We start from the raw sequence: 14,576 nt of genomic DNA, 5'->3' as shown, positions 1-14,576 counted from the left end.
GTATTTTCTTTGAAATGTCTGTTTAAGTTCTTTCCCCATTTTAAAATTATTGAGATGTCAGTTCTTTATCTATTCTAGATACAGGTCCCTTATTAGATACGTGATTTGCAAATATTTCTTCCCATTCTGTGAGCTTTTACTTTCTCGGTGGTGTCTTTTGAAGCACAGAAGTTTTTAACTTTGATGAAATCCAGTATATATACTTTTTCTTTTGTTGCTTGTGATTTTGGTGTCATATCTAAGAATATGTTGTCAAATCCAAGGTCATGCATATTTAGCTTGTATCTTCTCTAAATGTTTTATAGCTTTTTGGCTTTTACTTTTAGGTCTTTGATCCATTTTGAGTTGTTTTGTATGTTCTGTGCAGTAAGGATTAGGTTCACCCTTCTGCATGTAACTATCTTTCTTTTCCTAGCATCATTTGTTGAAGAGACTATTCTTTCCTCGTCAAATGGTCTTGGCACTTTTGTCAAATATCAGTTAGCCGTAGGATATGGATTTTTTTCTGGACTCTCAGTTATGTCGATTTATGTGTTTATTTTTTCCAGTAGCTTGCTATCTTGATTACTTTTGCTTTGTAGAAAGTTTTAATGTTGAAAAGTGTTAACCCTCCAATTTTATTTTTCTTTTTCAAGGTTGTTTAAATATTCTGGATCTATTGCAATTCTATATGATTTTTGGAATCAACTTGTCAGCTTCTACAAATCTGGAATTTTAACTGAGATTGCATTGAATTTGTAGATCAGTTTGGAGAGTACTGCAATCTTAACAATATTAAGTCTTCTGATCCAGGAACACAAGATGTCTTTGTATTAATTTAGATCTTTCAACAATTATTTGTAGCTTTTGAAGTATAAATTTGGAGTTTCTTTTGTTAAATTATTCCTAGTTATTTTATTCTTTTTGCTGCTTTGTAAATTGAATTGTTTACTTAAGTTTCATTTTTGGATTGTTCACTGAATGTGTATAGAAATATAAATTGATTTTTTTGTATATTGATTTTCTATTCTGCAGTGTTGCTGAAGTCAATAACTCTAATTCTTTTTTATTTCTTAGGATTCTGTATATACAAATTCCTATAACCTACAAACAGAAATATTTTACTCTTATTTTCCAATCTGAATGCCTTTATTCAGTTTTTGCATATTTGCTCAGGCTAAAAATCTTGAGTACAGTGTTGAATATAAGTGGCAAAAAGCAGGCATCTTTATAACTGACCTTGGTGAAACATCCAGCCTTTTATCGTTAAATACAATATTAACTTTGTGTTTTTCTTAGGTGCTCTTTATTAGGTTGAAGAAATTCTTTTCTCTTTCTAGGTTATTGAAATAATAATGATTTATATATCATTCACTTCAATCACATATGATTTAATGCCGTATGATTTTTATAATTTATAAGTGCTGTAAAGTATCTGCTCATAGCCATGAGAAGTGGTAATAAAAATGTACCCCACATAATATACAGAAATGTGTCTATTTTTCTGGTGAACAATGCTTGATGAAAACGGTGAATGTCTGTACTGCACAGAGCAGTACAAATAGATGGTAGAATTCAAATATAATAACCAGGGACTTAACAACTACGATGCTTAATCAACCATAGAATTTTTAATTAGAGCACCTTAAAGTAACTTTTTGAAGTGTGGCTTTCCCCCCATCTTGTAAGTAAAAGACTTAATCATCATTGCTCATGTGTTCCCATTTGACTTTTTGCACATAAGAACTATGTCTTATGCATGTTGTGAGCAGTTACTAAAATTTAATGTTTAAACATAGTCTTTAATTCATGTATCTTGATAAGATAGAAATATTTGGTGTATTAACATATGTTTTTTAATTTACAGGAAAACATCTTTATGTATGGAGGCAGAATTGAAACAAGTGATGGCAACGTCACAGATGAATTGTGGGTGTTTAACATACACAGTCAGTCGTGGAGCACAAAAACGCCCACCGTACTTGGACACGGCCAGCAGTACGCTGTGGAGGGACACTCCGCACACATTATGGAGCTGGATAGTAGAGATGTTGTCATGATCATAATATTTGGATATTCTGCAATATATGGTTATACCAGCAGCATTCAGGAATACCATATCTGTGAGTTATTTTGAACATATAGCTATACTCTTTTTTTTTTATTGGTTGAGAATATTTTTATCTAATAAAATATTGATTTGGATTTATCAAAATGATTAGTTATTTGAAATTAGAATTACAAGCCAAGAATTAGTATTTTTTTAATATAAACTTTTAAATTTTGTGTTAGATATTACCCTATAATATTTATCTTCTTAGCTAAATGTGTGGAAATGTTACAGTATAGACACATTTTCTAAGGATTGAGAATGTGTATTTTTAAGTATGAGAGGTTCCAATAGATGGTGCTATTTCTTTGGATTTTACTTATGAATTGAGAGCTAAAATTAACCCATTTATCTTTACTATGCATTCCATGACTTCAGGATTTTTCATTTTTCAGGATTTTGCTCATAATCTTTTTGCAGTATCTCTGTGTATGTATTACTCTTCTGAAGTAAGCTTCGCAAGAATCGTATTTTGGCTTCTATGAAAGATGATATCTGATGTGTGAAGGTGACTGGGACAATCATATATGACTTTCTCTACTATACTCTTAAATATTCTAATTTATTTTCTTGGTACTTTATTTCTTTGAATTCTTTATGACATTTTCAAATAGTTGTAAGCTTTTTTTTTTCTTAATTTGTCTACAAATATGTATATCCTGTGGTTGCTATTTAGATTCAAGAACATACTTCATTTCTAGTTCTAGCCAGAATTATGAACTCAAGTTTTGGCCCTTTTGTGTATAGATAACTGTATTCAATTATTTAGAGTCCTTGTGCAGTCTCAGTGAGAAGACTCATTTGCAGATCACTATTAGCAGCAACTTGCCTGGAAAATCCCATGGGCGGAGGAGCCTGGTAGGCTGCGGTCCATGGGGTTGCGAAGAGTCTGACACGACTGAGTGACTTCACTTTCACTTTTCACTTTCATGCATTGGAGAAGGAAATGGCAACCCACTCCAGTGTTCTTGCCTGGAGAATCCCAGGGACGGGGGAGCTGGTGGGCTGCCATCTCTGGGGTCTCACGGAGTCGGACACGACTGAAGCGACTTCGCAGCAGCAGCAGCATTAGCAGCAACAGGAGAGCTTGCATGTGCAGGAAAGGACTCCCTCCTGAATACTCCACTATTTCTCCTGCAGTCCTTTTAAGTGATCTCTTCTTTTTCATCTCAAAGTGCAGCTGGGCTAGAATTGGTATATGTATCCTCTTTACTTCTTATTGCCATTTCCTGATTTTGCTGCATCCTCCCTGAAATCACTCAGCTTTGAATCTTATGGCATCAGACTGTACCACCTGTTACCTCTTCTTACACTCTTCTGTTGTTCCTTTGGTCACTGTGCTTAATTCCTGGAAGAATATAGCTTCTGGCTCACTATCTGTGTCCCGCAGACGTTAGTCAGGTATATTAACATCCAATTAAATACTTCTGGCCTCTCAACTTTTTTGATCTCTCTTCCAAAGATCTTGTCTTCCATCCTGTGGTACCCTTGACTCTGTGTACCTGCAATGAATCCTGTAATTTCCACTTCAGATATCTTAGTCTTCAAGTGCTAATGATGTTTCCAGCTTACTTCTGAAGAGGATCCAGAGTGGTAGTTCTTCATCCTTACCTCAATAGTCCACTGAGCCTCCTGTCAAGTTTTCAGTCTCTCCGCGCCCTCTTTTGTCTGTTTACTTCTCACTTACCAAGTTTTAAGTTCATAATCACCACTGTCTCTTACAGCTCTCCAAGATGGCTGTTTCATATATTTTCCACTCCCTTAAAACTTGTAACAGTTTACGCCTCATCATTACTCTCAGTTGATGACTTTACTTCTTATTTTACTGAGAAAATAGAGGAACTCTAAAGAGACTTAAACTCTAATACTTTGGCTGCCTCATCCGAAGAGTTGACTCATTGGAAAAGACTCTGATGCTGGGAGGGATTAGGGACAGGAGGAGAAGGGGACGACAGAGGATGAGATGGCTGGATGGCATCACTGACTCGATGGACGTGAGTCTGAGTGAACTCTGGGAGTTGGTGATGGACAGGGAGGCCTGGCGTGCTGCGATTCATGGGGTCGCAAAGAGTCGGACACGACTGAGCAACTGAACTGAACTGAACTGAAAGAGACTTCTGGTGAGAGGAACATTTTGGATGTAATGGTTAATAAGAAATGCTACATTAAATAAGCCTGTGTATGTGCATTATTGTCATAAACACTCATGCCCGCAATGAAGCAGATGTGGGTGAGTCATTCTCATTTTTCAAATGGGCCCCAGAGTTGTTTAAGCAAGAGTTACAGATTTTCTGTGTAAAAAAAGTTGCTTTTTAATTTTTGTTTTTATTATAGTGTTCAGGGAATATTTTGGGGATTATTTCTCCTGTTTGTAATTTATTCACATTTTCTTTGGAACCCAGTTTTCATAATTGTTCCATGGAGAGTTGAAAAGGAGGTGAATCCTATTATATCAAGATACGCATAGGTTGTTTTCGTTGTTCAGTCACTCGGTCATGTCCGACTCTTCGCAGCCCCATGGACTGCAGCACACTAGGCTCCCTTGTCTTTCATTATCTCCCAGAGTTTTGCTCAAACTCATGTCCATTGAGTGAATGATGCCTTCCAACCATCTCATCCTCTATCGTCTCCTCCTCCTGCCTTCAATCTTTGCCAGCATCATGGTCTTTTCTAATGAATTGGCTCTTCGCATCAGGTAGCCAAAGTTTTAGAACTTCGGCCTCAGCTTAAGTCCTTCCAATGAATATTCAGGATTGATTTCCTTTAGGATTAACTGGTTCGATCTCCTTGCAGTCCAAAGGGCTCTCAAGAGTCTTCTCCAGCTCCACAGTTCAAAAGCATCAATTCAGCACTCAGCCTTCTTGATGGTCCAACTCTCACATCCATACATGACTACTAGGAAGACCATAACTTTGACTATACATACCTTTGTTGGCAAAGTGATGTCTTTGCTTTTGAATATGCTGTCTAGGTTTGTCAGAACTTTTCTTCCAAGTAGCAAGCATCTTTTAATTTCATGGCTGTAGTCACCATTCAGTTATTCTGGAGCCCAAGGAAAAAAAGTCTGTCTAAAATCTACTTTACTGCTCCTTCTGGTTGGGTCTTCTCTTCCTTACTTATGATTTTTTGATTAACTTGATCTATCATGCTCTGAAAGTTAATGAAAGTATAAAAATACTAGTTTATTTTTGCTTTTATCTTATATATTCTTGAATTTATGCTTTGTAGAATTTGCTATCATGGATATTCATAACTACTAAATCTTTATCGTGAATTGTGTCTTTTAATAGTACATAAGGTGCTTTGTTTATTTATTGTTTTCTGACCTGATTTCTACCTTGTCTATTATTCATATTATGGCTCTTGAATTTTGGGGGATGGCAAGTTGGTCTTTTCTTGGTGTATTTTTGCCCATTCCTTTATTGTTAACCATTAAGAATCACTTTAAATGTATCTCTTGTATACAAGAGAAAGTTGGATTTTACCTTGTGATCCCATCTGGTTTTTCTACATTTTCTGTGTTTTGTTTGTCTTTTTTAGTTATGGCTCTTCTCATGTTTAGGGAGCGTGGAGCCCATTTTTTTGTGAGAATGAGAGGGGTAATTTTTGAGATCTGCCATTAGGCTTCTCCCATGTGCCTTGTTCCTTGTCTTCCTTTCTACGTTCTTGCAGGTTTCTCTACCTGGTTCTCTTAGTTTCATTGGCTTTTTGCACATTCACATCTGATTTGGAGCTGTTGAGTTTATTTTCATTCCTAGTTTCTCTGGAAATTTAATTTTCTTTTTCTTTCACTTCCCTCACTCAATGTTTTCCTTATTTTGTATGTCTTGGGGAGAACAGGAAGATTCAGGATTAAACCGTCATCATGCTTTTGAATTTGAACCATATGTGATGAGTTTTGAAGTTTTAAGATGAATACTTAATTAAGTTGACTGTTAACCAGGACTTTTACTCTTTGGTCAACCTCCAATTTACAGGCTGCTGTTTTCTACTAATTTAATTAATACTGTTTTGTTTTGAACACATGTGACATTATTATAAGTATTTAATGCGAGGGGTCACAATCTCTTCCATAAAGGGACAGATAGTAACCTTTTTAAGCTTTGTGGCCCATATGGTCTTTGTCAAAACCAATCAACTCTGCTGTTACAACATGAAAGGATCCATAAACATCAGCAGATGGGCGAGGCTTTGTTCTAGACTTAGCCTTGGGTCTTAGCTTGTCTACCCCTTCTCTAGAGAGAGTGTGTGTGGACTTCTAGGGGCCTAGCAACCCAGGTCCAAAGGAAGTTAAAGTTTTGGCCTGTGGGTTTTTTTTTTTCCTGGAGTTTGTTTGCAGGATGAATTTATGCCCCAAAGTGACATGATGTCTAGTCTATAACCAAACTAGTTTTTTCTTCTGTGTAGAGCCCGAACTGAAATAGATTTTTTTTTTTTTCTGTTTGCCTCTGCAGAACAGATTTTAAAAACTCACCTTTCATTAATAGTTAAGCCCTTTAGGGATCCTGGCTTTATATAGAAGTTCTGTGATGCAATAACTGCATGAGTTTACCTGTGTGTGTGTTAGTCGCTCAGTCGTGTCTGACTTTCTGTGACCCCATGGGCTATAGCCTACCAGGCTCCTCTGTCTATGGGATTTCACAGGCAAGAATATTGGAGTGTGTTGCCATTTCCTTCTCCAGGGTGAGTTTACCTGTAGTATTGGCTATTAAAACCAAATTCTGTAGGCCACCTGATTGGTACGTGCCTTCCCTACCCCATCTGCCATCTGAATATAGTTTACAATTCACAAAATGCATCTTACTTTTTACATATTTCCCTTTATTGAAGGATAGGCCTGAGACATGGTGGTGGCTATACTTCCAGAGAAGTTAGGAAGGCACAACTAATTTGTTCTAATCTCAAATGTTAACATAGATTGTTATTTGTTTTTATTTGAAATAATTTGATTATAGGATGCCAGTTGTAGTTCTGGTAAATTTAAAAGTATTGAGGGGTTTTTATTTGGCTTATCCTATAATCAGAATATTATTTCTGTCAATGAGTAAATTTATCAAAAGGATAAATTTTTGGTTTGATTTTTGTCCTATTATTTGTATTATTTGTCAGGCACCTTTATGAATGTAGTATAAGATAGAAATGGGAAGAATACATGATTTATGAGTTTTATAAGGATAGTAAGTGAATTATGAGTAGTTTCAAAATTCTGTAAATTACTCAGGTACAAAGTAAAATTCAAGTTTTCTAAAATTATATCTTAATAATAAAATTATCATATTAATATTACTTTACTCCTAAAGCATTTTGAATTTGTAGCTTATTGTTAAAGGATGTGATGTCAAAAAAATAATCTGTAAGTACTTCCACTTTTAAAAGTGCTTAGAAAAGAATACAAAACAATATGTGTATATAGTTTAAAGACCGTCAGAATAGCTAAGTTGTGTATACCATAGACAAGTTCTACTTCAGGTAATGATACAAAGGTAAGTAAGGCTGCTCTGAACATAAGTAATGAGATAATTATCTTAGTTATAAGTGAATGCTTATTTCTATGAAAGTGAAAGTGAAGTTGCTCAGTCGTGTCTGACTCTTCAGGACCCCATGGACAGAAGCCTACCAGGCTCCGGGTCCATGGGATTTTCTAGGCAAGAATACTGGAGTGGGCTGCCATTTCCTTCTCCAGGGATCTTCCCAACCCAGGGATCGAATCTGGGTCTCCTGCATTGCGGACAGACGCTTTACCGTCTGAGCCACTAGGGAAGCCTCTATGCTGCTGCTGCTAAGTCACCTCAGTCATGTCTGACTCTGTGTGACCCCATAGACGGCAGCCCACCAGGCTCCCCTATCCCTGGGATTCTCCAGGCAAGAACACTGGAGTGGGCTGCCATTTCCCTCTCCAATGCATGAAAGTGAAAAGTTAAAGTAAAGTCGCTCAGTCGTGTATGACTCTTAGCGGCCCCATGGACTGCAGCCTACCAGGCTCCTCCGTCCATGGGATTTTCCAGGCAAGAGTACTGGAGTGGGGTGCCATAGGCAGAGTTAAAAACATTTCTCCTTTGTTCTTAGTGGTAATTCCTACACTGTGATATGACTTAGGCTCTCTTTTCTTGGCTATTTTTAATGGCATTAAGTACCCAAATGTAGATTGGATTTACTTTGATTATCCTTACTTTTTTAAAGCTTCTAGATAACTAAGAAAAAAGTGTTTTTTAAAAAAATTAAATAGGGGCTATGTCTTCAGCCAGCATTGCAGTGAGGGTAGCTGAAAAGAAAGCTGAAGTTATAGCATAGTCATCCACGCAAACAGGACATTTTACTAGGTAAAACTTTACTCTGAAATATACTCAAAGGATATTGGTCTTAACCATTATGTAGAAATTTTTTAAAAAGACCAAAAACTTTCAATTAGCATACTCCAAGTGACCACTTACTCAATTTCTAATAATATTGCAGATAATTCTGAAGTATCTCTGGCTCTGTGATTAGTACTATGTATCTTCTCTGAGATTTTTGTAATATGATTTAGAACAAAGGAACTATCTGGTTACCTTACCTCTAATTATCTTAATTTGAACATTGTACATTGACCTTTGAAAAATATCTGAGATACTGCAGAATATTTTTTAGTTCGTGAGACTGTAGTTAAAAGTCTGAGGTACAGTCATTGGTATTTATGAGTTTTAGAGTATCTGTTCTGCCAGACCGCCTTCAAATATTGTGTCAGCTTTGTAGCTTATTGAAGCTCAGTTTTGGTTCCACAGATATGTAGTAAGGCTTCTCAGCAAGGATACATCAGGTGTTTTTCCTTTTCTTTATAGAACTTATTTCTAACAGGAAGATACAGACAGTAAAAAATAAACATAATAGGTATGCTTATATATGACTTTTTTGTTGTTGTTTAGTTGCTAAGTCATGTCCAACTCTTTTGCGACCCCATGGACTGTAGCCCACCAGGCTCCTCAGTCCATGGAATTTCCCAGACAAGAATACTAGAATGGGTTGCCATTTCCTTCTCCAGGGGGTCTTCCTGACCCAGGGATTGAACCGCGTCTCTTACATCTTCTGCAGTTGGCAGGCAGGTTTTTTAACCACTGAACCACCAGGGTAGCCCCATATGATGTATTACAGGGTAGTAATTTTTAGAGTTTGGATGTAGAGTCTGAGGAAAAATGACGAGTCAAGAATGATTCCAGAGTTTTTGGCATGAGCCACTGGAAACGTGAAGTTGCCATTGACTGACATGTAGAAGTCTCTGAAGCAGGTTTGAGGTGAAGGTGGTTTGAAGGTCAGGAGTTCAGTTTGGACACGTTTTATGTGAGATATCTGTTAGACGTTAAAGTGAAATCGTCAAGTAGGCAGTTGGCTGTTTGGTTCTGGAGTTCTAGAGAGAGATCTGGGCTGGATATGTAAATTTAAGAGCTCTTGGCATTTGAATGGCATTTAAAACTATGAGACTGGATCAGATCACTAAGGCGGTGGGTATAGATAGAAAGGACTGAGCCTTAGGTTGTTCCAGTAATAAGAGGTAAGGGAGAAGAAGGAAATAAGCAAGAAAGAGTACAGTGAACTAGACGCTAAGTGATGGAAGATTATTAAACAGAAGAGTTATCAACTGTGCCAAATGCTGCTCTGCTGATGGGTCAAGTAGAATAATTACTAAGGCCTGACCAGTAAATTTAGCACTTTGCAGATCTTTGGTGATCTTGACAAGAGCAGTTTTGGTGTAGTGTTGGGGTTAAAAGCCTGGCTGGATTGGATTTAAGACCAAGTGAGAGGAGTGGAGTCTGATAGTGGGCAAAGCCAGCTCTTTCAAGGAAATTTGCTCGTGAAGAAGAGCAAAGAAATTTAGCGGCAGGAAATGTAGGATGCTTTAAAAACTGGGTTTTCACAGAAGCAGACCATGAAACAAGAATTCAAGTGAATTTTACTTCACTTGAAAGTGCCGGTGTCACTCTTAAGGGATTTGAGAAGTGATGCAGGTGTGAGAAGGCCACCATTAAAGGGTCTGTTAGTAAGGCATGTGCCAGTGGTGATGGAGCTTAGTTGTCCAGGCTTTAACTCAGCACATACTGTTTCAGTTCTGTGGGCTGTCTCTATAAAGTCAATCGATTCTTTAGCCGAGGATTTGTTTCATCGAGTGTGGCTTGATTTATATTAAAATGTGTGCAGATAACATAACAGAATATAACAACAGAATACTTAGTACGGTAATAGCTTGTGTGGAGCACACGTGAATAGATCTGGTGGAGAAATTTTTTATCAGGTACCCTAGAGTACAACTTCTAAAATTATTTGGTTATCAAGGGGTTGGGAGTGACAGTAACCAACAAGCTTCATGCAAAAAATTATTAGAAATTAACAGGAGTATGTATAATGGGAAAATTAGCTTGCAGTAAATACTCCATAAACTTTGGTTTAAGTAACAAAGTGGAGGTGGCCTTTATAACTGTGTAATGATGAAAGACTCTCTGTGTTCCACAGATGTACTTCTGCCTTTTTCATTTTCTGGAAATGGTTTAATTATCCTCTAAATTCCTGCATCTCTTTGTTTATAAATGAATATGACACATATACTGCTTTTTTTTTTAAAGGTTTTCTTGTTATATTTATATTTTTTTTCTAAGTTAATTTTGGAGCAGAATCCTGCTATATATCTCTTTGTATATGTACTTGTAGTAAAGTGCAATGTTTTCATCAATATTCCTTAAAAGTGAATCTCTTCTTTTCCTGAATGTTTTTAAAAAGTGTATTAGCCAAATTATTTCGATTATGAACTGTGCACTTTATTCTTTTTTCATGGTGATTCGTATGGTACTGGATTTGATGATCTCCATTTGTCTCTCCAGATCTACCCTCATCATTGCATTCTGCTCCCATGCCCTCCAGCTTTCACTTGGGATCAGAAGGTGGGAGATGGGTGAGGTTAAGGTGTTTTTCTCCTCTTGCCCCCTCCCTGCTGGATCTTCTTGGTTTAATTGTGTTGTCCTGCTGAAGCCTGCACTGTGAGGAATTCTTCCCCATAGCAGTTGCTCTTTTGAGTTCTAGAAATGTTCTTCCTCTTGCTTTTTTCATGCGACAGGTTAGTAAAGGCTTGCTGCTATCATAGTCCCAGGATTCTGTAGGGCTTCCCTGGTGGCTCAGACAGGGTCAGGAAGATCCTCTGGAGAAGGGAATGGCTACCCACTCCCATATTCTTGCTTAGAGAATCCCATGGATAGAGGAGCCTGGTGGGCTGCAGTCCCTGGGGCCACAAAGAGTTAGACACGACTGAGCGACGAACTCTTTCACTTTCACATACTTCTGTAAATAGTCTTTTTATTAGACTCTGTGTGTATGTGTGAACACGCATGCATGCTCAGTCTCTTCAATCATGTCCAACTCTGTGACCCTGTGGACTGTTGCCAACCAGGCTCCTGTGTCCCTGGGATTCTCCAGGCAAGAATATTGGAGTGGGATGCCATGCCCTCCTCCAGGGGATCTTCCCAACCCAGGAATTGAACTCACGTTTCCTGTGTCTCCTGCCTTGCAGGTGGACTCTTTACCACTGAGCCCTGGGAAGCCCTGTCAGACTCTTCGCAGTTAGTCATCTTCAGCATGTTGGGCTTCCTGTCCAGGCGCTGACTGCCTGCACCTACTATTCATTCAAATAATAACTTTTAACCTAAATGGGACTTGGTGTGTACTGAGGTATTAGGATCTTGGAAGTTGGGAGAATGAAGTGTTTTGTGAGAGGACTTCACACTTGATTAATGGAGAAAAATGTCAGAAGAAATACAAACTTTTGAAATAGGGTGGAGCTAGGTCCTTTAGTCCATTTCTACTACTACTGTTCTTGAATTTTTAAATTTTAATGCGGTTATCTGTAGCATTTTAGCTTCTCTTAATGTTAAAGATTGATATATTTGCTTAATATTTTTTAAGAGCATTAACTATTCTGGCTTTTTAAATAAGCAGCATTTTTAGCTGTCAATTTATTACTTTCTAATTACTGAAAAACAAACATTTGTTGAATATTCTTTTAAGTTTTCTTCTTATAATTATGTTTACTCTAACTCAACTTTATTTCGTTATTATGTCATCAAAATAGAAGTAGTCATTTTTACTAGAAAAATCACCCCCAAAAGTACATACCTGATGAGGATATTTATTTTTTTAAAAATAACAATTTGTAGTGTTCTTTTAAGTTTTCTCTTTATAATTGTTCATGTTCATAATTTTTTTATTTAAAAAAAAGTTTTCTGCTTTCCATTAGTATGAAATCCAGAATTTCTTAAAATGCACTATTTTTTTTTCCTTAAAAGGAAGAGAGCTTTATCACATAGACATGTATGCTTATATGGGATATTATTTTGCTTACTTATATTTTAATTTTTATAAAGCAGAAATAATATTTTATGCAGTTTTCTGTGATTTTATTTTATTTCTTTCACCACTGTATTACCAGGATTAATTCATATTGTTTTGTATTCCTATAGTTAACTTTTCTGATGTATTTCATTGTCTGACTCTTCTGTGATTTGCCTATCCATTTTCCTGTTTATAAGCTCTCAGATTGGGTATCCAGTAAAATTTACCCATAGAAGCAATTTTGAGACATTTTGGTAAAAATAATATATTTTTAAAGATAAAGAAAATTCCTAGACTCTTTAGGCAGAAAGATGAACTATCTTACAAGAGCAAGAGATTAGATTAACAGCTTGAAACTCATGGCAGCAATGGAACAAATATTTCAAGAAACTTAAGGAAAGAAAATATAAGCTAAAGGTTTTTCAGTTCAGTTTAGTTCAGTCACTCAGTCGTGTCCGACTCTGCAACACCATGGACAGCAGCACGCCAGGCCTCTCTGTCCATCACCAACTCCTACCTGCTGTTGCTGCTAAATTGCTTCAGTCATGTCCAACTCTGTGTGACCCCATAGATAAGCAACCCACGAGACTCCCCCATCCCTGGGATGCTCCAGGCAAGAACACTGGAGTGGGTTGCCATTTCCTTCTCCGATGCATGAAAGTGAAAAGTGAAAGTGAAGACGCTCAGTTGTGTCCGACTCTTAGCGATGCCAGGGACCACAGCCTACCAGTCTCTGCTGTCCTTGGGATTTTCCAGGCGAGAGTACTGGAGTACGTACCATTGTCTTCTCCCACCAACTCTCAGAGTTTACTCAAACTCATGTCCATTGAGTCAGTGATGCTATCCAGCCATCTCATCCTCTGTCATCCCCTTCTCCTCCTTCCTTCAATCTTTCCCAGTATCAGGGTCTTTTCCAATGAGTCAGTTCTTTGTATCAGGTGGCCAAAGTATTGGAGTTTCAGCTTTAGCATCAGTCCTTCCAATGAATATTCAGGACTGCTCTCCTTTAGGATGGACTGGTTGGATCTCCTTGCAGTCTAAGGGACTCTCAAGAGTCTTCTCCAACACCACAGTTCAAAAACATCAATTCTTTGGCATTCAGCTTTCTTTATAGTCCAACTCTCACATCCATACATGACTACTGGAAAAACCATAGCCTTGACTAGGCGGACCTTTGTTAACAAAGTAATGTCTTTGCTTTTTAATATGCTGTGTCAGTTCAGTTCAGTTCAGTCGCTCAGTCGTGTCCTACTCTTTGCAACCCCATGAACCGCAGCAGGCCAGGCCTCCCTGTCCATCACCAACTCCCAGAGTCCACCCAAACCCATGTCCATCGAGTTGGTGATACCATCCAACCACCTCATCCTCTGTCATCTGCTTCTCCTCCTGCCCTCAGTCTTTCCCAGCATCAGGGTCTTTTCAAGTGAGTCGTCAGCTCTTTGCATCAGGTGGCCAAAGTATTGGAGTTTCAGCTTTAGCATTAGTCCTTCCAATGAACTCCCAGGACTCATCTCCTTTAGGATGGACTGGTTGGATCTCCTTGCAGTCCAAGGGACTCTCAAGAGTCTTCTCCAACACCAGAGTTCAAAAGCATCAATTTTTTGGCACTCAGCTTTCTTTATAATCCAACTCTCACATCCATACATGACCACTGGAAAAACCATAGCCTTGACTAGATGGACTTTTGTTGGCAAAGTCATGTCTCTGCTTTTTATATGCTGTCTAGGTTGATCATAACTTTCCTTCCAAGGAGTAAGTGTCTTAATTTCATGGCTGCAGTCACCATCTGCAGTGATTTAAAGTAAAGTCTGTCACTGTTTCCACTGTTTCCCCATCTATTTGCCATGAAGTGATGGGACCAAATGCCATGATCTTAGTTTTCTGAATGCTGAGTTTTAAAGGTTTTTATATTTTGCCAAATAATTTTTCATGTGTCAAACCTATAGAAAAAACATTTTGAACATGGCCAAACTCAGATAATTCTGTACATGTGGGCCATTACCATTTGTATTAAAATAGAAATTTTGGATTTTTTTTTTTTTAAAGGTCTAGCTACTAAGTAGTTTAGGCTGGGTAGGCCATAGTCTATATTGTCACCACTCAATTCATCATAGAGAATAAGCTCCATCTAATGAAGTGG

General features: G+C 37.6%; 1 protein-coding gene across 3 annotated transcripts in view; it reads left to right on the top strand.

Moving 5' to 3' along the window:
• ATRNL1 (attractin like 1) overlaps positions 1 to 14,576 on the top strand; it is an 807,510-nt gene that overhangs the window by 67,219 nt on the left and 725,715 nt on the right. For all 3 annotated transcript variants that reach the window (XR_011462739.1, XR_011462740.1, XM_070363366.1), the window contains exon 8: positions 1,847 to 2,102. Coding sequence is in view for 1 of the 3 variants with exons in the window: in XM_070363366.1 (XP_070219467.1) it covers positions 1,847 to 2,102 (256 nt within the window). In the remaining 2 variants the exon portion in view is untranslated. The remainder of the gene's footprint in view (positions 1 to 1,846; positions 2,103 to 14,576) is intronic.

Source organism: Bos mutus, chromosome 26 (genome assembly GCF_027580195.1).
Source record: "Bos mutus isolate GX-2022 chromosome 26, NWIPB_WYAK_1.1, whole genome shotgun sequence".
In the NCBI taxonomy this organism is placed as follows: Eukaryota; Metazoa; Chordata; class Mammalia; order Artiodactyla; family Bovidae; genus Bos; species Bos mutus.
The sequence above is the reverse complement of the archived record's forward strand: the minus strand, read 5'-3'. Positions and strand labels throughout refer to the sequence as shown.